The sequence below is a fragment of the Agelaius phoeniceus genome, chromosome 13 (genome assembly GCF_051311805.1).
Source record: "Agelaius phoeniceus isolate bAgePho1 chromosome 13, bAgePho1.hap1, whole genome shotgun sequence".
NCBI lineage: Eukaryota > Metazoa > Chordata > Aves > Passeriformes > Icteridae > Agelaius > Agelaius phoeniceus.
Window position 1 is genome coordinate 13,137,875 of NC_135277.1, and position 21,041 is coordinate 13,158,915.

General features: G+C 42.0%; 1 protein-coding gene across 1 annotated transcript in view; it reads right to left on the reverse strand.

Annotated features, from left to right (window-relative positions):
- The window catches only part of PRTG (protogenin), a 74,052-nt gene extending 55,923 nt beyond the window's left edge, over positions 1–18,129 (reverse strand). The window contains 2 exon segments of the mRNA XM_054642355.2: positions 17,094–17,396; positions 18,045–18,129. Coding sequence (XP_054498330.2) covers positions 17,094–17,396; positions 18,045–18,129 — 388 coding nt within the window.
- Positions 18,130–21,041: the final 2,912 nt, after the last annotated feature.

Sequence of the window (21,041 nt, forward strand, 5' to 3'; positions counted from 1 at the left end):
AAAAAGAAAAACCAAAAAAACTCCACAAAACCAAACAAAACCAACAAAACCAAAATAAACCCACACAAATCAGAATAGAACATGAAAGATGTTCTAAAGATCTTAAAGATTAAAGATTGACTGCTATGATTCTAAAGTTCCTAAAAAAATTTAATAATCGCTCAGTGCAATACAGAAAAAACAATTTCAGCACTTTGCAACAAAAGTCTGCAGCACTGGAAGCATAAATCTGCCCCATTCTGACCAATGAATTTCACTGCAGACGCCAGCAGAAGGGTAAGACCTCTATTTATCAGTCTTGTATCTCTATAAATAAATAAATGCTATTCCTGGCTGAAATAAAACTAGATCCTAAGCAGAATGCAAAAGCCACTCTTCACCTCACCCTGCCTAGCTCATCAATCAGAGGAAGCACCAGAGAGCATATCCCAGGCCAGGAGTGGGGCCCCACACATTCCTGTGCTGCACCACCCACCCTGCGCCTTCGCTCACATCTGGGGAAGGCAGAGGAAGGGGTTCCATTTCATACAGTGGCAAACTGACACCATCCCCATATGAATGAGTGTAAGTTGATCTGGTGGTGCTGTTAAGTCTCCAGACTGTCAGAAATGCTATTCCTGAGAGATAGGAGCACTCTCCATTTTTTGCTTACAGTGTTTCAGAATCAGCATCCCAGGATGAAAGACCATTTCAATGCAAAACACTGAGCAGGGGTGTTGGGAATTCAAGCCCTTCAGCCCCCTCTCCAAATGTCAACATTTCCTCATTCCCACGGGGAAAGGAAAGAAGAAATGCCTCCACTCTCAAGGGCCAAATGCCTGCAGCTCATTTCCCTGTCACCAAATGCCCACTACTGCATTACACAGCCCAGAGATCTCACCCAGGAACAGTCTTTCAGCAGAGAGTAGTAACTAACAGTTAAAATTTGAATGTCCTAAACTTTGAGAGCAGCAGGGAGAAAATCAGAAACAAAGGTCACACACACAAAAAAAAAGCAACAAAAGACACTGTCAGTACTACCTATTTATTGAAGCTACTTAAATCCTCAAATTAGATGTTTACCTGAAAAATTCTAGAGGTACGGGAGGGGGAAGTGTTTACAACTCTTGCAATTTTCACATGAAACAAATCAGAAGTGCAGCTTCCAGAAAAAAATTATTTTGCCTTCAATGTCTTTAGAAGAAGTCACCTTGCTATGGATATTGACTGCTTGGGTGGCACACAATTGTTGGACCCTTGGATTTCCAGTTTGCCCACTCATAGCACAACCAAATAGCCATGTTCTACTAAGTAGGTGATACAACTAGTTATTAGATTGCTTATATTTTCCAATACACAATGACAACCCATTTTTCCTTGCCATGATTTTTAAAAGCTCATTGTTTGTCTCCCAGTGAAGGCCATGAATCAAAGCCACCAGGGAAGCACTGAGAGAGATTTTATCAGGAGCCCAGAGAAGCTGCTATCCCCATCTCAGACATCCTACTCCAGCCTGGAACAAGCAGTCCCAAACAAGGGGCTGCTCCCTGGGAAATGCAGGAGAGGAATAGCACTAGGTCTCCATGAAAAAAAGCTGCCTATTCAACAGGTGTTTTACTCATCCCAGATTTCTGACACATATGTAGAGGCATATAACAGAGAAATGTTAGCAAGGTTAGATTATCTCAGACTTCCACCTTCCCCTGTGCTCTTAAGGTAGTTAAGCCATTCATTTATCTTGACAAATACAAAATTCTTCCTTTTCCCCCAAAAAAGAGGGAGAGAAAAGGAAACAACAGATCAAGCTTCACTGTATTTTCTTCTAAATTATGCACTTGTACTCCCATCAGCAGAAGTAAAATACTTTGGCCTGGAGCCAATCAGAAATCCCTCATAATACGTTCAATAAGCCAAATCAAAACAATACATAGCTTATGAGAGTGGGGAAAAGAAACTTGAAGGTCGTATTTCATCTGCTGCAGCTCATGGTGCTCATTCAAAGGGAGGCAGAAGGTTAACTGGCAGGATCTGCTCTCTAATGCCTGTTATTTCCAGTGGAAGGAGCCAAGCAACAACGTGCTTTGCTCAGTACTTCATGAAGAGGAGCAGCAAGGAAATCCTAATGCTAAGGAAACACAGCTCAGCTGGAGGGCACATGGAAAGAGGAGCTGGCAACACACACTGAAGCTGAAACACACCTCCCCTAGCACAACTCAAAGTTGGTTTTTTGGATGCATTAGTTGTAGAACTGAAAACACGATTTAAGTTTCATAATGCATGGAAACACCTTCCTAGTTTTACAAAAAAGGGCATTCTAAACCAGCAGAGGGAAACAGGTCTCCTGAGAATTTATAGAATGCTGAGTTTTTACAACAAACTATTACTTCAGGTGAAAACAGGTACTAGATAGAAAATACAAGGTTCTACCCTCAGCTTTATCATCATCTGTGTTGTCTACAGGAAAGTAATTTATTAGTTTGATCCTGTTGAATTTATTTTGTTCTCACTTTTCTCTTCATCCAAAACAGAGGTAACACACTGACCTTTTACTTACTTGACACTTTCCTGGACTGCTCAAAACCATAAATGAGAGATAGTTAAGAACATTACTACTCATATAACACTCACACTGAATCTAAGAGTGAGATTACTAGCAATTAATCTTAACTCTGTCATATTAACCAGTCACAAAAATCAAAGGATTCTTTTGGCAGAAACGCAGTGGGGTGGACAAACCACAAAAAGGATGGGGGGGAAAACAACAACAAACAAACAAACAAAACAACCTTTCTGCACTGATGGAATTGAAATTATCTGTCCCTCTACATGAGCTCCACACTGCACTAATAAACTAAATCTCTCTTTGATTGAAGGCCAAATTAAAACGGGGCAATGCAGGAACTCTTCTGACCCAAAAGTAATCCACTCAATCATATAATGCATCCCCTTCCTTTTAGTAAAATGAATAGCCCTCCATAGAACCTTTTTCTTCCTTGACAAGTCCTTGACAGAAGAATGTGAATCTGGACAGTTAAATGAATCAATCACCAGCTGCTAGGCTAGGGCCAAGATGGTGAGCCGAGGGGCCTGCCAGAGTTCACTGACCACTGGTCAAAGCAGGACAAAGGCTTTGCCTCTATGAATAGTCTACTCCTGGGATCCAAAGGTCACTTAGCTGCCTTGGAAACGGTCCCCTTTGGTTATTTAAAGTTCTCAGGCTATTCTGCCACAGATATTATTGTTTCAGGTGGTCACCATCTTTCCCCATCACAAGTTTGTGAAAGGCCAGGCAACCATTATTTAGATAAACGGAAGACAATGGTGAACACAGCAGCAACTAAAGAGTGAGGAAAGGAATAATTAAAATAAATAAAAATAATGCTTTAAACTTCCCCATAACTCCAGCTTCTGAGCAGGCCTGTGAAAAACATCCTCAGAGAAAGAAGGTCCCAGCACCCAAAGGTACAGGTGCCAAAAAGGATCTAGATGTACAAGGTGCATCAAAGGCAGGAGGTTTTGAATACTCTGCTGCCTTTGAGATTCTTTACATAAATCTACCAGGAAAAGCAACAAAATGAGGAAAAAAAAAAAAGAAAGAACAAACGAACAAGTATTGGAGCTTTTCTCTAGTCATGACTGCAGGGCTGTATTTCCAAAAAACTGCTCTATGGCTCAACATAAGACCTGTAGCCTAGCAAGCAGGTGGTGGTCTAGGCTATGTGGGGGAGTAAATATTTGAGAGAAGAGACAGAGCAGATGAAAGAGGAGGTAAAACCCACAGGGGCCAACTCCTCCACAGCACTGGAGCCCACAGTCCTGCCTGGCACCACAAAAAAGCTCTTCTCCTCTGCACCAGCAATATAGCTGATTTCATCTCAGTCAGATGACAAAAAGTAAATTTTGTACTGACAAACACCAGAGAGTGCATAGATGAGCATACATATGTATATACATAAGTATTATCTGAGGACTAATACTATCAAGTTAAAGTTATTGCTGAACACATGTTCAGATACCAGCCCATGTTTTGGTTGGATCAGAAAATTCTGACAAACTTATTTGTTTAAAAAGTTGTCACAAGACACTCTGTTACAAACCTTTTTTCATTACATCCTGCCCATATAAAGCTCTAATACTTTCAAGCATATTTATTTCATTTTTTTTAAATTACATACATCATTAGATAAATTAAGCTAATCCCTGAACTATCCCACTCACACATTCAATATATCTCTTACATGTGTGTATACACACATGATGAAAATTTCCTAAATGCTCAGGAGTTGGGAAACTGAAGAAAATACTCTGTTTATGTAGCTGATTTCTCTGTTTATATACATGCTTTAGGAAACAATACAAGTGCACAATCACACTTCCCCACTATTCACAGCACCAAATGAATAGTGCTCACATACTGAGCATCTATTCAATATTTTGTTTTCTCCTCTCTGTTCAGTGTGTGGCCTCATTCCTTGTTTATTACACTGTGTTAAACACTGCCCTCAACAGTTACCAGCTTCCTTCTGGCCTTCCCTGCAGGGCTCTACACTATGGTTCTTCACAAATGGTACTGCATCCACTTTCACAACACCTTGAGATTATGCTCTATTATTATTTGAATTTTACTGTTGGGTATGGACAAACATTTGGATGGGGGACTGAAATATTCACTAAATTTAGACATCCAAGACACAACACTGATCCTTCACAGCACTCCATGTGTTGCAGTCATAGACAGCTCCCCCAACTTGTTCCAGGTCCAGCTGACCCAACCTCAGAAGCTGGTATCAAATATTGAGGACATAAGAAATATGCAATCAAAGACTTCCCATGGAAAGCTGGGACAAGTGGACTAGTATCACATATTGCAGAAGCTCCTGGCTGGAGCAGAAATGCATTTCTATTACCCTAAAGATCCCCAGACTAGAGATGCCTCAGGCATCACAAGGCATCACTGGGAGATTATTCTTTGTCTTTCTGAAGCTCCCAGGGGAAGTCCAGGCCTCCTGGCTCCATATTTGATGTCCTGAAAGATCAGCTACTCTGATGGGCACACTCTCTTGAGTCTGTCTTTGCCAGATCCCTCTTCCACTCTGAGCTTGTACCCATGGCAATCTGCAAAGGAGCCAAGCCCAGGTCCCCTCACTCCACAAGATTCTCCTCAGCACTCACCTCTTCCCACCAATCCCCTGCCTGAGCTCCAGACACATGAGACCACTCACACCTCCACCTCACGCCCTTCCCCTCCCAAACTTCCTCTCCAGGTAATTAGAGCATTGTTTCCAGCTCTCCATGCCAGCTGGTTTCTCCAGGCAGTGTTAGATCACACTTAGCTCCTCATTAATGCAGAACAGGGAAATAAAGCAGGTCTACATCTGTCCAGGACTGCTTAGAGGGAAAGCCCAGCTCGGTGTTCACCAGCAACGGGCTCAGCACAAACATCACCTCCTGTCCTGAGCTAGTCAAGCTGAGTAAAGATGTGTGAACATATGCCAAAATAAGGAAAAAAAGTTTGATATTCTTCCTCCGAATGGACAGGACAACCAATTCTAGTCACAGCAACACCAAAAGCTACTTCCAGACACAAAGACCCCAGTAAGTTCCATGTCTCTGTTCCCTAAGTAGACGTTTCCATGCTGTCCTAGTGAAAAAAAAAAAAAAAAACCAGAGAAAAGACTTTCATCTTCAATTTGCTCTAGGGAATAGGATAAACAGTCCTGATGAAATGTACTGTATTAGAAAAATTAAAAAACAGAGATTAATACTGACATGACAAATTCCTACTGAAAAAGTTAATATGCCAAAAAATTAACAACTGCAGTTCCACAATATAAATATTTGGTAAATTTAATATGAGAGTACCAAAAGCTCCCTTAAAACAAGATCACCATTTGTACACACACACAAATATTAGAGCAGAAGAAAAGTCTACCACAATTTTTTTTTTTTTTTAAGAAACATGATTAAAAGCATGAATAGGTTTCATCTCTACTATGCAAAAATAAAGTCTGGCAAGCGATTCTTTCTTAGGGCAGGCAGTGGGGTGACTTTTTATGCCTTCTTAGAAAACCATGGGGTACTTTTCCCATTGAGAGAACTCTAGGCTCTGCTGTTCTTCAGAAACACCCTTGCTAAGAGGACCACAGCCAGACCACGCTAACAATTCAAACCTAGCACAAATATTTCAATTATTTTACATCAACACCTTGGTGAGGTTACCTTCACACTGCTGCTTCCTGAGATGGTCAGAGCTCATCTACCAGTCAGTAGCTGCCAAAAAGAGAAGACCCAAAACCCCACCCACTACTCCTGCCTACTCACCTCTAACAAACTAGTGGGCTGATTAAACTTCACTTTATGTTTCACTGCAGATTCTTTTTTTCAATAACTTCATGTTTACATCATGAGTGAACTTATCCATATCTAGTACACACCAAAAACCCCACAGGCTACTTACTACTGATGAAGGTCATTAAAGAAAATATCAACATTATAAGCATTCATCTAAACACAAAGCACAGATTTTGAACGTGCTCATTCTCTCAGTGGGATCTGCTTCCAGGATCTCCTCCGGTGCACAAAGTATACACAACTCTAAAAGGAAAGAAATACTGTTCCTAAACTATAGCTAATAAAATTCTTCATTAAAAATAATTATTCTGTTCTAAAAAGTGACCATTTTCAATAAAATCTCTGACCATAAAGGAGTCTAATCTACTACCATGTGCTCCATAATGATACCTATTTGCAGATTAGATATGTTGCCTTTCATCTATAGAGTTTCCTGCAGCTATTTTATGAAGATAATATAGGTGTTCCTTCAGTATGTACAAGTTTTTTATTATTATTGTGTATTTATCTTAAATAAATCTATGCAAAACCAGTAATTATTTTGAGGGGGGAAGGGAGGACAAAGCCCTGTTTAGATTTCAGGGATTCACCATCTGAAAGCTTTTATTCTTCCACAGTGAAGGAAAGTTATGACCTTTGACATGTGGCCATGGTGCCAAAGAAACTGCTCATAAATGTGTGTCAGTAAAGAAGCAGAAATCAATAAATTCATTTAATCCAGTGAACTATTATGTAGTGAGACACAATATATTTTCAAGAGCCAACTGCTCAACTCTTTCACTCAAAAGACAAAAATTTTCTGTAATGGATTTTTTGGATATTCAGTTTTTTGATGGTATCCTAGACCCTTTAATAAATGTTTTGTTCAGTTATGGCACAATTTGTTAGTTCACTCATCTCTGTTTGAACGATCCCTGATACAGCTGGATTCAGGTAGCACAACAGGAGCACTAGAAGGGGAGCAGATATCCTATTAACTACCTCTACCACTACCAGAGATAGCTATCCCACAGGAATCAAACACTGGCAGGTACTAAAAGTGAGCATTTTTTTCCACACTGGGTGTTCAAGAGCAAAAAAAAAAAAAAAAAAAAAGAAATATTGTTCATCATTCCAAACAAAGGAATTTCAAAAAACCACACAAAGCACTATTAGAAAGGCTTTCAGCAATTAATTTGGTCATCTACCAAGAATCAGCAGTAAGCAACACTGGGTAAAGATTAAAGATTATGACCATTAAAAACAAGTACAACTGCCACTGCTGGGAAGCTGGGAATGTCACAAAACTCCCACCAATGCTACCAAGGATTCCACAGCTAATTTCTTAATTTCTTGCTGTGGGATAAAACTGAGCTGCCTTCCTGGCCCAGACTGGCTGAACTCATAAAAGCAGGATCCACTTTCAACCTCTATTGAAGATCAATGATAAATCTGCTTGCAAACTGTGGGCTACAGGGGTGTTTGCATAAATAAGCATTAAAAGCAAGAGGGGAAAAAAGAGCTGGTCATATGTTCACTTAGGCTTCTGGAGAGGAGGTGGGGGAAGGAGGTTTCACCCTTGTAATTTGGGACATGCTAGGTACAAAGTTTCTCCTCAGGCAAAATGACAGAGTCGTGCCAGAACTGCCAGGGAATATTTCCAGTTAACATCAATTTACCGGATGTCACAGACAAGTTTAATGAACAGAATGATAAATGGCTGTCAATGGCTTCATAAAGGCAACAAATTCTCATTACAAAGAACATACATAATGCACAGCTCTGCCTGAGGCACATGGTACAGTTATTAGAGCTTTACTAGAGATCTCGATGTGGATGGTGAAATGGTAATTTAATAATTTACCCTAGTTAATTTGCTGATAAGTCATCTAAGCAATTTATTAATATGTTCAAGATTGTACAAGCAGGAGTAAGCATTTAAAATTCTTCTGCATGTTCAAAGACTTGAATTTTAAGGTTTCTTTGAAAAGATAACGGGTTATTTGAAAACTTCCAGTTGTAACAAGTTGTAAAGCAAAAAACAATTCTTTGTAACACTGACCTGGCTTTACTGTACATTATTGCAAGGGCTATTAAAACAGCTTTTTCTTAATCAAAACTATTGCCTGATTTTAAATGACAGGCAGACCACCTGAGACAAGATATTATACTTCTGTAGACTCATTTTTACCTCATCTAAATTTGGGGTCAAAACTGACCTCAAAGTATCTTATGACACTTCCCTCCTCTGGCACAGCTGTGAAAATAAGCTCCACTGGAAAACAGCACCTCCTTCCAGGCATCAGACAGGAATAAGGAAGGAGGGTCAGCAGAAGCAGATCCAAAGCAATGATGTAGTACATACATGACAATTTATAAGAGAAAAGGAAAAAACAAAAACTAACTAAATGCAGAAAAATCAGCCTGCATGTGACAGGAGAAAGAAGAAAGAGTGGGAACATGGGAGAGAAGACAAATTATGAGAAAATTTTCAATGTTAGAATAGATCTGCAAATCAATGAAAAGCCTTGCTATTGTATGTTTTCCTCTCCATTTCAAGACACTTTCAAGACTCAGAAACTGTCTTGATACAGCTTAAAAGAACCAACAAACCCACTTTGTAAAATATGGTGCTATGGACATCCTGTAACTGTTAGGATTTTAGAGGGAGAAGACAGCATTGCTGCTCCACATGCTGCAAGGGCTGAGATGCAACCTGGTTTTCTAAACTTCTTTTAACTTGTTTGGACTTTAATCTGAAATGGCTCAAAGCAGAGCCAAGAAAACCCCAGGAATTATGAAGATTTTACACAAGAAATTCTGGTCTACTGGAATGAGGACAAATAATGTAATCAATCAATGTGATCAGGATTATTATCTGAAGACACTAAAAATCAAATTTGAAAATATAAAGATGCTTCTGCTCACAGAATCCTCTCCAGTTTCCAACATTCATTCATCACTTTATACAAGATGCACACCACAAGCTGTAAAGACTTATTTTAACTTTTCCCCCCAGCTATGTATTAAAGGAACACCCAATGACATGTTTAATGCTTGTACTAATTTACCTCTTATTACCTCTTGTAATAAAGTACCTCTTATGCCTGGTCAATCAGTAATTATTTCTTTTAAAACTCTCTCTCATCAGCAAATCATTTCAAAATTAAACTACTGCACCTCAGAGCTAAAGAGCACATTTTTAACACACTTCCACGCCAAGGTAAATTACTGTGGATTATTATTAAAATCTAAATCATAATTTTAGCATGTTCTGAGGCTAGAGGACTAGAACAAGGTAAGTTTTGCTGCTTTGTCATCAATCCACCATTCAGAGCAGCTTGCAGCTAAGACAGACCTTCCTCCTTTCAAAAACACAGTTTGCTCCACCTAAAGCTGCAATTCCCAAAGTCTCACACATAAGCCTTGTTGCCCATGCCACCATCTTTTGCCTCAAATGATTAAATCCTGACAGAAGCTTTGGCTATAAAGCTTCTTGTCAGCATTCCTATGTCTTTTCCAGCAAGCTCATTTTCAATATTTCATTTCTCAGACTGCATTCTACTGCTCTGACATCCAGTAAACAAGCAGCTGCTTACTGGATGCTATTGCTACAATGCTCAGGCTAGAACCAAACTTGCTCAAGATTAGCTACCAAATAATTCACACTTTTCTCATCAGCCAAAGTCAGAAGAGACCCTGACCACAGTGGGAGTTTTAAAAGTTGTTTGGTGCAATACTGGCACAAAAAGACATAGGAACTCTGAAATTTTTACCCCATAAAATACAAAGATTACACATTCTGTCATTTTTGGGTTTTGATAATAAGAATCTAACTTCAGGAGCAGATCTGCCTCTGGGAAAATGATACCAAGATTCTATTTCCCTACGTTGCAGATGCTCTGTTATGTCAGAAACCTCTACCAGAACTACAAGAGATGGGCACTTGAGAAACAAGCACTTTGAACAGGGCCTTGGGATGTTAACTGTATAATCCAGATGCAACTTAGTTTATTTTGTCTTTGATGGTGTTTATGTCGTTAAAAACAAAAACAACTTCCACTCACCTAAGAGTGGAAGTTTTTTTTAAATTTCATTTTAAAAACCCAACAAAACCAATAGAATTATTATTGAAGTATGAAACAAAGTAAAAGCAGAAGAAAAAAAATCTGTCTAGTAATGCTTATTTATATTTTCCTCTAATAAATTAGGAAGGCCATTTCCCTCCAAAGTTTTTACATACAGAAAAAACAGAGGAGGAGTTTACAATAATTCCACACACGAAGGCAAAAAGCAAACTGTCCATACTCAGGTGGTTTCACAGACATCTCTTCCCTAAGTCTGCTGTTTAGTCTTTAAAAAGTAACCATTTAATCCATACAACCAAAAATTGTTTCCACTACAGATGCAGGTTTTGGAAGGCTGCCAGATGGATTTCTAACTCCCAACATAAATGATCTAGAGCGATTTTTTTTCCACCTCTAACTCAATTGCTGAGACAATCAACTTTAAAATGTAGACACTGCTTAAAATGCTGCTGCTTAAAAGCTACCTAAAGGTTGACCTTAGTAACTAATGTTGACCATACAACCCACACTTACTCAACAAAATGTGGAGTCTTGACATTGTTGATTACTTTTTCACTTAGGTGGTGATTACCAGTTATAAAGACTGGAAGTAATCAATCCCAATTTAACAGCTGGGCCTATTGATGAAACAAAAACAAAAAAAAAAAAAGCAAAACTAAATAAAGATTATGTTCACAATTTTGGAGATAAAGCATGGAAAAAATACAAAATGCTGAGGAAAACAAACAAATACTAAGCACAAGTTTGTCCAACAATAGGCATGACCATATTTCTGTAGGAAAACGCTTAGTAACTTTTAAATTCTTCCTCCAAGATTCTCTTTTGTCATTGTCTTAAATTGTTCTGCACACCATCAATAGCCACAGCTGTTAAATTGTGAGGACGTGACAACAAGTCTCTAGGCAAACAACTGCTCAGAGTGAGATCCTTTTCTTTAGGATAATCAGAGCTGGCTGACAAAAGGGGGCCTTACTGAATGCTCTTTCAACAATTTCTACACCAAGAAATGCAGAGAAAAAGGGAGGGGGAAGAAAGGGAGCAGTGGGGGGGGAGCAGCACACTGCAGGAACAGAACAGCATCTTTTGCTGCCATCCATTGCTTTGCAAGCAGGACAGGAATCCCAGGTTTGCACACACAGCACACGCTGAACTCACACCAGGTGAGGAGTGAGTGCTTTGGGCCACAGCTCTGAACAACATCTAGCACAGCACCGTGTTTTCCTTCAACCTTTCTCATGTAGGTGAAGGTTTTATTAGCTACAGAGTGCACTGCCAAAGAGATGGAGCATTCATTTAACAAAGAAGCTAGTAAAAACTTTATACACTGTAAAGTTACTCTGATAAAAACTAGTAAATAAACCCTAACAGCTTTGGTCTGACTAGCAAGGAAAAAAAGCAAGGGCATAGAAAGCCTCAGTCTGGAATTAGGCTTGACACAAATTTGAAACTGAGGTGTTCAGGAAAGCCATAAAAAGCTCACCTCTAAAGTGACATGGTAGTGGAAACAAACACTGTCCATGTGCACTAAGCAAAGTTCTATACATTTTTTTAAATCTTGTTAACAATATAAAAGCCCATTCCTCATCCTGTGGAAGAGCTCTTACAAGTGGAGCAATCATTGCTGAAAAAGGAGGGAATGCCCTGGTACCAGCCACAAAAAAAGTAACTAATGGTTATGTCTTAAAAGGATGCTGATAATTGTCTTCTGTCAAGGTGCTGCAGGACTTCAGGTCAAAAGACACCTGGGGAGTGACAGAGGAAAATACTCCAATAAAAAGGGTTAACAAGATAGTACTTCCCAGTTTTCTTATTTCTTCAGGATATCTCAGTTAAAGAACAAAAATCTTACTGTTCTTAATTGTTGTCAATTGACATTGCTGACTAAGACATTGGAACCTCATCCTCCTGCCTAAAAACACTGGAATTTAAATGCATTAATAATCAGCCAAGTGCACTCTCAGGTTAGAAACAAATTTTCCTCTCAGGATATTCAATCAACTAATCAAAGCAAGAGCAGTAGGGCAGCACTTGTCAAAACCCAGACCACCTTGAGCTGTCTGTAACCACACCACTTCTGCAGCACTAAAACTTTGCTCTCTTTCAATACAAAACTATTGCCTACAGCTGCCATCTGCCATTTCACTTCCACCTCAGCCCAAAACCACTTCTGCCCCCTAACACCACCTTCCTTTCTCACAATTTGAACCTCTCTCCATTGCTATTTAAAATAATTTAACATAGCTTTGAGTTCTATATGCACTTGGAAGACACCTGAAATGACAGATTCCACGGAAAGCAAAAACTATATTGATAGACCACAGCTATTTATCCTGTTATTTTAAGGCAGGATGAAGATTATTTTTAAAAAATCAGTAGCAGAGGGGCAAAAGTTTTGCCTACACATTTCACAAAGGCCACAGTTTGATGAGTGTAAGTTTCATTAACCTTCCCCTGTCCCCACTAAGCCTTTCCACCTCCACTTCAGCCCTCTCAGTTACACCAGTGCAATCACTGAGTGGCTCCAAGACAAACCATAGTGAGGAACTCAGCTGGGTTAAACAGCATCTTTTGTTTTAATTCTATTATTTTAACCCAGACCAGTTCCCTGTTCAGTTAGCTACACGTGCAGCTGTGCCCACACAAGGAACAGCACAATGCCAAAGTGGGAACAAACTGCTGGAACTGCTAAGGAAACGTGATTGCCACAGCACAGCAAGATGCTCAGCTGGATGCACTCTTCAGTGCAAATATTTAAAAGCAGAGCAAAAGATGCTGTTAGGCTATAAAAACATAAATATGGCCAATTATTGGCAGGACAGTGGGACCTGAAGTCACATCACTGCCTCAGCAGGTAAGCAAAGTTATGAACTTCCCACCAGTTCCAGGCTGCTCTGTGTGAAGAGCCCAGCACTCCCCAAGCTGCAGTGCCGTGGGCTCACACAGCCTTTCCCTCCAGGAGCACGTTCCCAGAAACCTCCTGCTTGCATCACCTCTCACTCTTGTGAAATGCAGAAACCTGTACAAGAAGGATCAGGCTTACATTTCTTCTAATTCACAAACATTAAAATCAATTCAGCTGAGTTACAAGAGGAGAAAAGGTTATCCAGGAATGCTGTTTATATACCATCCAACCATCTCAAGACTTTAATTTCTACTTTTTGTGAAAAGGACATAAACAGTGAGTGACCTATCCAATCACTGCACAATGCCCATGTTACCAGCTTCAGAACATGATCTACCTTCTCTATTTCTCCTGAATAATATTTTATTGGAAGTCTAGCTTTATTTTCAGGCAGAATCTTAGTTAATTGTTGATGAATAATCAAAATTTTAAAATGCAGGAAAACAAAAATCTTAGCTTGTTTATTTTGAACTGATTCAAAGTTGTACCAAAAGGACTTTTTCTGAAGCCTACACTCCCTTTATATTCTGTTTAAAGAGATCTGTCTCAGTAGCAGTGGCAAAAGTCGAATTTTGAGTAAGTCATGCTCTTAAGTAGTACCATTTTCCCCTCACAAAGAAGCAGACAGGACCTCCTCCTCTGCCCCCACATCAATCAGCCAGCCTTAGAAGTAACTACAAGCATGTACTGAAACTAATATTTAGTTTTACCTAAGCACTACCCCAGCACCAGAGTTTCCTTTTAAAAAAGTAGGGGGATCTCACCAAAAAAAAAGCCCTAAATTAGTCAAATTCTTTTGTGCATGGATGAACAACAGGAAAGCAAAGCCTTGGGGCCTCTGGGGAGGAACCCTGTCCCTGCAGACCTACTCTGATGTGCTCGGGAGATAAGGCTCCATAGTGACACTTAAGGAAAGGCCTGCTCACATTTGAATTTCTGCATTCCTCAAGAACAATTCATGGCAATCACTAACTTTGCAGAGGAGCTACATGAAAGCTTTGGCCAATGAATGAGGGTCATCTGCTCTTTATCACAAGGGTAAACCTCATCCTGGCCAGTTTCTAACCTTTTAACCCTGTGAATTCTTAATTTGCACATGAATAATGGAATTCTTGCCAAGAGTGCAACCTTCAGCTTCCAGTTTCTAACTTTAGAAACCAAGACCTGATCTCCTTGTGTGTTCAGATCTTAAACTCTTGGACAGATTAAAGTTTTTGATTTCCAAATGCAACACTAAACATTACAATTCTGAAGCAAAAGATAAGCTTATTGGCAAAACCTCTGACCAGGCAAAGTAAAAGAACATCCTCACACCCTGCTGCTACCAGTAACTGAAGAGAGCATTTGCTTTTTTCCTCCAAAGAAAGAATGCCCATTTAATGCCTATTCTCCACCTGTTTAATATGTATAGTTCCTTCTGTACCCTGACCACAAGGTAATTTGCCTTTGCAGCAACCCGACAACTTCTTCTAAAAAGAAAAATTGTAAAGCTACAAAATCCCCCACAAGACTTTCATTTATTTCACTTAAAATGTCTGCAAAGTTCAATCAGTTCATGACAGCAGGCAGAAACACTGAATATGAGAGAGAAAACTAATTTTGCACATGTTTTATGGGTTCCAAATTATTACAATACGAATTATTGCCCAATTTCACAGCTTTACAGTAAAGATGACATTCTGAAATGGGTCAGACCGGTGCATGACTAAAGAGAAGAGACTGCTACATAGGATAACTTCATGTTTGGCCACTAGTTAACCACTTAATCACTAAGTCAACAACACCTACTGTGATCATTATGGATCCGCTATCTCTTCCAGTTTTCTCCAACAGCCATAGAAAGCCTTTCAAGTATTCAAACAAGAAAAAGAAACCTTTTGTCACAGTCTTACAGAGAAGGGGAGGGAGGAAAAAAAAAGGGCTGCAAAATAAGAATCTCACTCCACAGCACACAATCTATAGGTTCACAAGACTTGGTGAAAATCAGCATAATTAAACCACCTTTCTGATGAAATAATGTACATGTGAGAAACAAATATTTACAGAAGTCCAGTATTGTTTGAATAAAATCAAATACTACAACTGCATTACCAAGCTATTCTACTATAGTGCTCTGTACTATTCCAGAAGTTCTCTGGTATTAAGCATGGAGCTCATTCTGCAGTGTCTCCAATTTAAAGTAGCCCTGATATCCTCTTTAGGAGGGTTTTCTTGTCTAATTTTTAATCATGCTGACACACTGAAACTTAGTGAGGTTTAATGTTAAAAATTGTAATACTTGATTTTTCACCAAATATTTCATTTTTACCAAAAGTACCCACAAATTACTGAGTCTCTCAGTCCTGTACACGAGCAAGATAAAAAGTAGTATGTAGGCAGGTTTTTGAAATTGAGACTTCAGAGTTTCACATTCTTACAGCATGTGAAAACTCAGCACTCACTTGGAGCCACCTGCTTCCAGGATGGTTTTGAACCACCCAGTGCTCTGGCTCACTGAACAAGGCTGTTCACACCTTCCCGGGGCATCTCGTGGACAGTATTTAGAATCAGGTCAGTAGCATACAGAAAGAAACTAACAAATGTTAACATTCACACGTTTTTTAATGTAATGTAATATACCAATTTCATTAATTAGTTTCAGGTTGAATTTAGTAAAAGCTGCAACTTAGAATCAATGTCAGGTTTTCAGTGAGGTACCAGCACTAGTTTTATTCAACTTGCTACTAAGAACAGGGTCGAAGAGGTCATAGGAAGTCTTTTCCTATTAGATTAAGTTCATCAGTTAAGTCCCATTATAGAGGGAACATGAGAAGACTACATAAACTGTGTACTCTGTGTTATATTTTCTTTGAAATGAAAGTTTTCTTTACTTTGCCAAAATTTACTTTTCTTTGAAAAGTGCATTTCCATGTACTTTTGGGAAGCAAAGGGTGATCATGTTGTAGAAGTAGTCTAGTGGCAAAGCTCTGCTCTGCCATGGAAAAAGGCACAGCATTCCGTCCCTCACACACATCTCTTGCTCAATGTTTAAAGATGATAGGAAAAGAGAGGGCAACAAACACCCGGGGTCAGTCTGTTAAAGCCATACAGGCACTTAGACACAACTATTTCCTTCACCGTTCACCCAGCAGTAGGGAGTCACTCCAGAAATGCAACTCTCCCTTCCCACTGGAACCACGTAAAAGGCCCTTACGGGAGGTTCCAGAGGAACCAGGTGGGACAGCACCCACATCTGCTTGGCTGAACACAAGTCAGAAAAGCAAGGCCTTACAGTTGCCCAGAAAACTTTTCCCCTCTTTCCTCTCCCAGAGATAAACATCTACATTAATCATTCCACCCTGCCCCAAGATGGCACAACACAGCGGTCAAGCTACTGAACAAGGAATTTCTTTCTTTTTTTTTTTAATCAGATCTGGAGATAACCCTTGTAAGGCTGCTAGAACAGCACTTGGGAAACCAGACCCAGGACTTCTGTAGCCAGCATGACTCTGCATCACCACCTGCTCCAGGCTAGTGACACACCTAAGCCACCCACACAAGGCACCACTGCCCAAGAGGTCTCACAGGTACCTGTGCCACTTCTGCCACATCAGGGACTGAATAAGGGACCACCATAAGTTTTTCCCATAATCTTTATACATTTAAAAAGAAATAAAGGTTCTCTAGAATTACTCTATAATTTTGCATTTTAACTTGTCAGTTACGCAATCAAAACGATAGGTTGCTGTGCGCTGTTCAGAGAATTGCTGCCACAAACTCAGGAACAGGTTAAAAAAACAAGAGCTGGGACTTACTTGCTAGTGTGAGGTGACTTTTTTGACTGAGAATGGCCCCATGTTTGTTGAGAGCTAAGCACTGGTAAAATCCTTCATCAGACAGTTCTCCCTTCTTTCCTTCTACCTCACTGATATACAACGAGCCATTGGATAAAGTGTAGATCCGTTCGTTTTCAGACACTTTGCCTCCATTTTTCAGCCATGTAATAGTTATAGGAGCTTCACCACGGGCTTGGCAGTCTAAAACCACCGGATCCTTCCTTGACACAGTAACGTCCTGAGGCTCTTTCACAAAAAACAGTTCACTAAAGCACCACACTCCTAAGAGAAAAGAAAAGAGAAAAAAAAAAAAGGAAAAAATGTTTTTGTCTGTAAGGACAGACATGTAAGCAGAGACATTGCAAGTTAAAACCGCACTGTGAGCTGCGAGTCATCCCCACAGCACGAGGTGAAGCCATCGCTATCACACACGCTCCGAGCGCTCCCAACTCGGACAACTCTGGGGAAACTTGGTACTGACTCCACGCGGCGCGAAGCCCTCAGGCTGTAAAAAGCCAAGGAGCCGGAGAACCAGCGCCTTCCACACCGAGCGAACCGGCCACGGCACGGGCGGGGGCGCGGTGACCCCGGGGGCCGCGCAGCGCTGGGGCGGCCACACAGGTGCGACCGCTCCGCCCGGCCCGCTCGCTAATTTTACAAGCCTGCCAAAGCAGCCGGAGCGGGGCGCGTCGTAAAAAGGCTGATTTTACAAGGAATCGTTAGCGAAAACCTCTCACCAGAGCGCGGAGGGGCCGCGCACCGCCCGCGCCCCTCACGCCCCCCCCCCGCCCCGTCGCGGCGCGAACAAAGCGCGGAGCCGCCGCCGGTTCCCGCTCCCTCCCCGCCGGTCCCGCCGATGCCGGATAAATAAAGCCACGTGCGGCGGCCGCAGCGGGGCCGGACAATGGGGCTCGGGCCGGCCGGACTCACCTGGCAGCGGGAGCAGCAGCAGCAGCAGCGCCCGCGGCAGCGGCCGGCGGCGGAGCGGCGCCATTCAGCGGGACGCGGCTGGCATGCCCCGCCGGCCGCTCCACACACCGGTCAGCGGGCGAGGGGAGGAGACTGGGGACGGACGGAGCGGCCCCGGCGCGCCCGTCCCGGCCCTACTCTCTGCATCTCGTCTCCATTGGCCTTTGGGGAGAAGAGGGGCGAGGGGCAGGGCCGGCCGGAGGAGGGAGGGAGGGACGGCGCTGGACGGGGCGGGCCGCAGGGCGGGGGTCGCGGCGGACAATGCGGCGGGGCCGGCCGGCAGCGCGCACGAGGGGCCGCGGGCTCCGGCGCCATCTGGGCCGAGCACGCCCCGCAGACGCGGCCCCTCCGGGCGGCACCGGGACCCGACGGCAGCTCCGCCGACCCCCGAGCCGGGTGGGCGCTGCCGGCTGTAGTACTGGGCGGGCGGGCTGAGCCTTCCAGCCGCGGCTGGAGCTGCCGGCCATGCCTTCCCCCGGCACGCCGGGCTCCCCCGAACACCGCACGGCTCACCGGCGTGGCCAGCATCGGCAACGCGGGCGCTGGACCTGGCGCGGCGTTAGCCAAGGGCTGTGCCAGAGCTCCCCGCCCAGAGCACCGGACCAGTGCTGAGGCAGCAAAGCACCAGTACTGAGCACTGGACCCTGCACTGCCCGGGGCAGGTGCTGAACTGTTCAGGTGTGCCAGAGCATCCTCACACCCAGATAAAACCAGCCTTCCCACACATGCAGATAAATGACTTGACGATGGGCATTGATCAGAAATAAAAAGCCAATTTTGTTAGTAGTTCTCACTGAGCCCATCCTACAGCACCCATAAAACGACTTCCAGCAGGCCACATGGGACAGGGCTATGCTTTTGAGGATGAGCTGCCCTATACTTACATCCCTCAGAAAACAGCCTTAAGTTTACATCTGCCTCAAACTAACTTGCAAAAATGCAACCTAAACAGAACATGTGGCTTCAGAATTCATGCTATCAGCACCACCTGGATAATGTGTAGGGGAGATACCATCAGATGCTGCCACTATCATTTAAGCTTTCCGTTCCACCCCTGATTTTACTCCATGCTTGCAGCCAGCAATTTCTAGTCTCTTTTTTTTGTCTGGTCAGATTTCTAGTTTCTAAAGTTACTATGTAGGAAGGCATCTTCTTACTCAGCAGATTTGCCCTATGTTTGCATTCATTGTGAGAGCTGCTGACTTCGGTGACAGGCAAGTTTTTACTGCTTTTTGTTCCTGCCAGCGCTGCAAAGCTCACAGAGCTGAGAGCTGGCAGCCAAACCAGCCCCTTCTGCTGCATCATCACCGGGACTGACTACAGCTTGAGTCAGTGACTCCTCTGAAAGTCTTTGGGGGAAAGTCAGAACTACTAAAATGTGATGTAAGCCATAGGTTGATCTACATCACCTTCCTCACTTGTCAAAAATACATAAGCAGAGTTTTCAGAGAAAATAATTAGGAAATATTTGCTTTACATGCAAATCACTTACCTAAAAAGCATCCAGACAGCTTCACTTTGCAGAGCAGAACTGTACGTGTGCTGCTTTGGTGTCCAAATAGGACCAAATACAGCAACAGGATCCACTTGACCAAATAGTTTTCAATTTTCCTCAGTGTTTTAATTTATCTAATCAGAAAAGTGTGAACTGTGAAAAAGAATCACAAGCACTTTTGTTTATATTATTTTTTGAGCATTAAGAACTAAATATTCATTCTTTCTTGTGGTAAACACACAACTTTCATCTGCAGCTCATGCTAAACTCTGGTTCATCAGTGTGACCTGCATTTGAGATTTACTAGAGGAGCTCAGCACACCTACATGAGAACCACAGTGGAGAATGCAATATCCAGTAACATTTCTATGCCAGATGCCTCAGTCAGTTGGTGGAGTGGCTGGAGCTGGCCCTGGGAGATGTAAGGCCATTTCCCTGCAGACCTTGGCACTGCTTCCTGCAGGCACGAGTAGGTGGCTGAGCTGTACTGCCCAGCACTGGACACTATCCCACCTGTCCCAGGGGAACACCTCCTTGTTCACCAGCCCTTTTTGAAGGACAAGTTGGTCTGAGCTGACCAGGGGACAAAATAAAAGCCAACAAAGAGACAGCAAGTTGTAGTCCTGTTCTTCTTGCGGGCTGGTTTGCCTTACCTGTGTCATCTGTGCTCACTGCTGTGTTCTGCTGTCATGAGGAAAGTGCTTTACCATCTCCCCAAACTACACTGTGCCAACAGGAGATTTTGACTCATGAGATCAAATGCAATATTTGTCTTAAATGGCTTAACAAAGCAAGTGCTTCCCTCTGGAATGCTCCTTGTGCCTGTGTCTGGGCAGCTACAAACACCAATATTTTCATTTTCACATTTCTCTTTAACAAAATAAGTAATGCAATTATTACTAGAACTAAGCAGTTCAATAGCTAGATGAGTATAAACTCTCCCTCTTTAATTTGTCAGGATTAATTATTTTAACACGTTTCCCAGTAATTAATTGGGTAAGAGATAGTGCAGACTTGTGATAACATATCTAAATTAATACATAACTGATAAACTCACTGAACCACAGTTTAAAGGCACTGCCAGTAGTAAGTTTGTCAAATACATTGTATTTGTAAGTATGCAGCCAATGAACACAATTATCTACTTGACCAACCATTTCAGAAGCATTATCTTGAGGAAGACAGAAAGGCAGTCCAGGAGCACAAGATCTTGCAGCCAACATAAACAAAGCCAGGCCTACTTTGCTGCAAGTTAGCAATTTTTCCTCTGTCACCAACACAGATTTTTTTGCTTGACTCGAGCTGTATTTTTGGTTATCCAAACTTCCCCAGTTTTTGAAACCCTTTTTAATGTAAGAACTCTCTTTGAAGTGCTATCAACAGCTGGAACAACAGCATGCTGTTGAGGTTGCTGTCTGTAAATAACCTGATTTACCTTATGCTGCATTTCAGCCTCAGCCCTG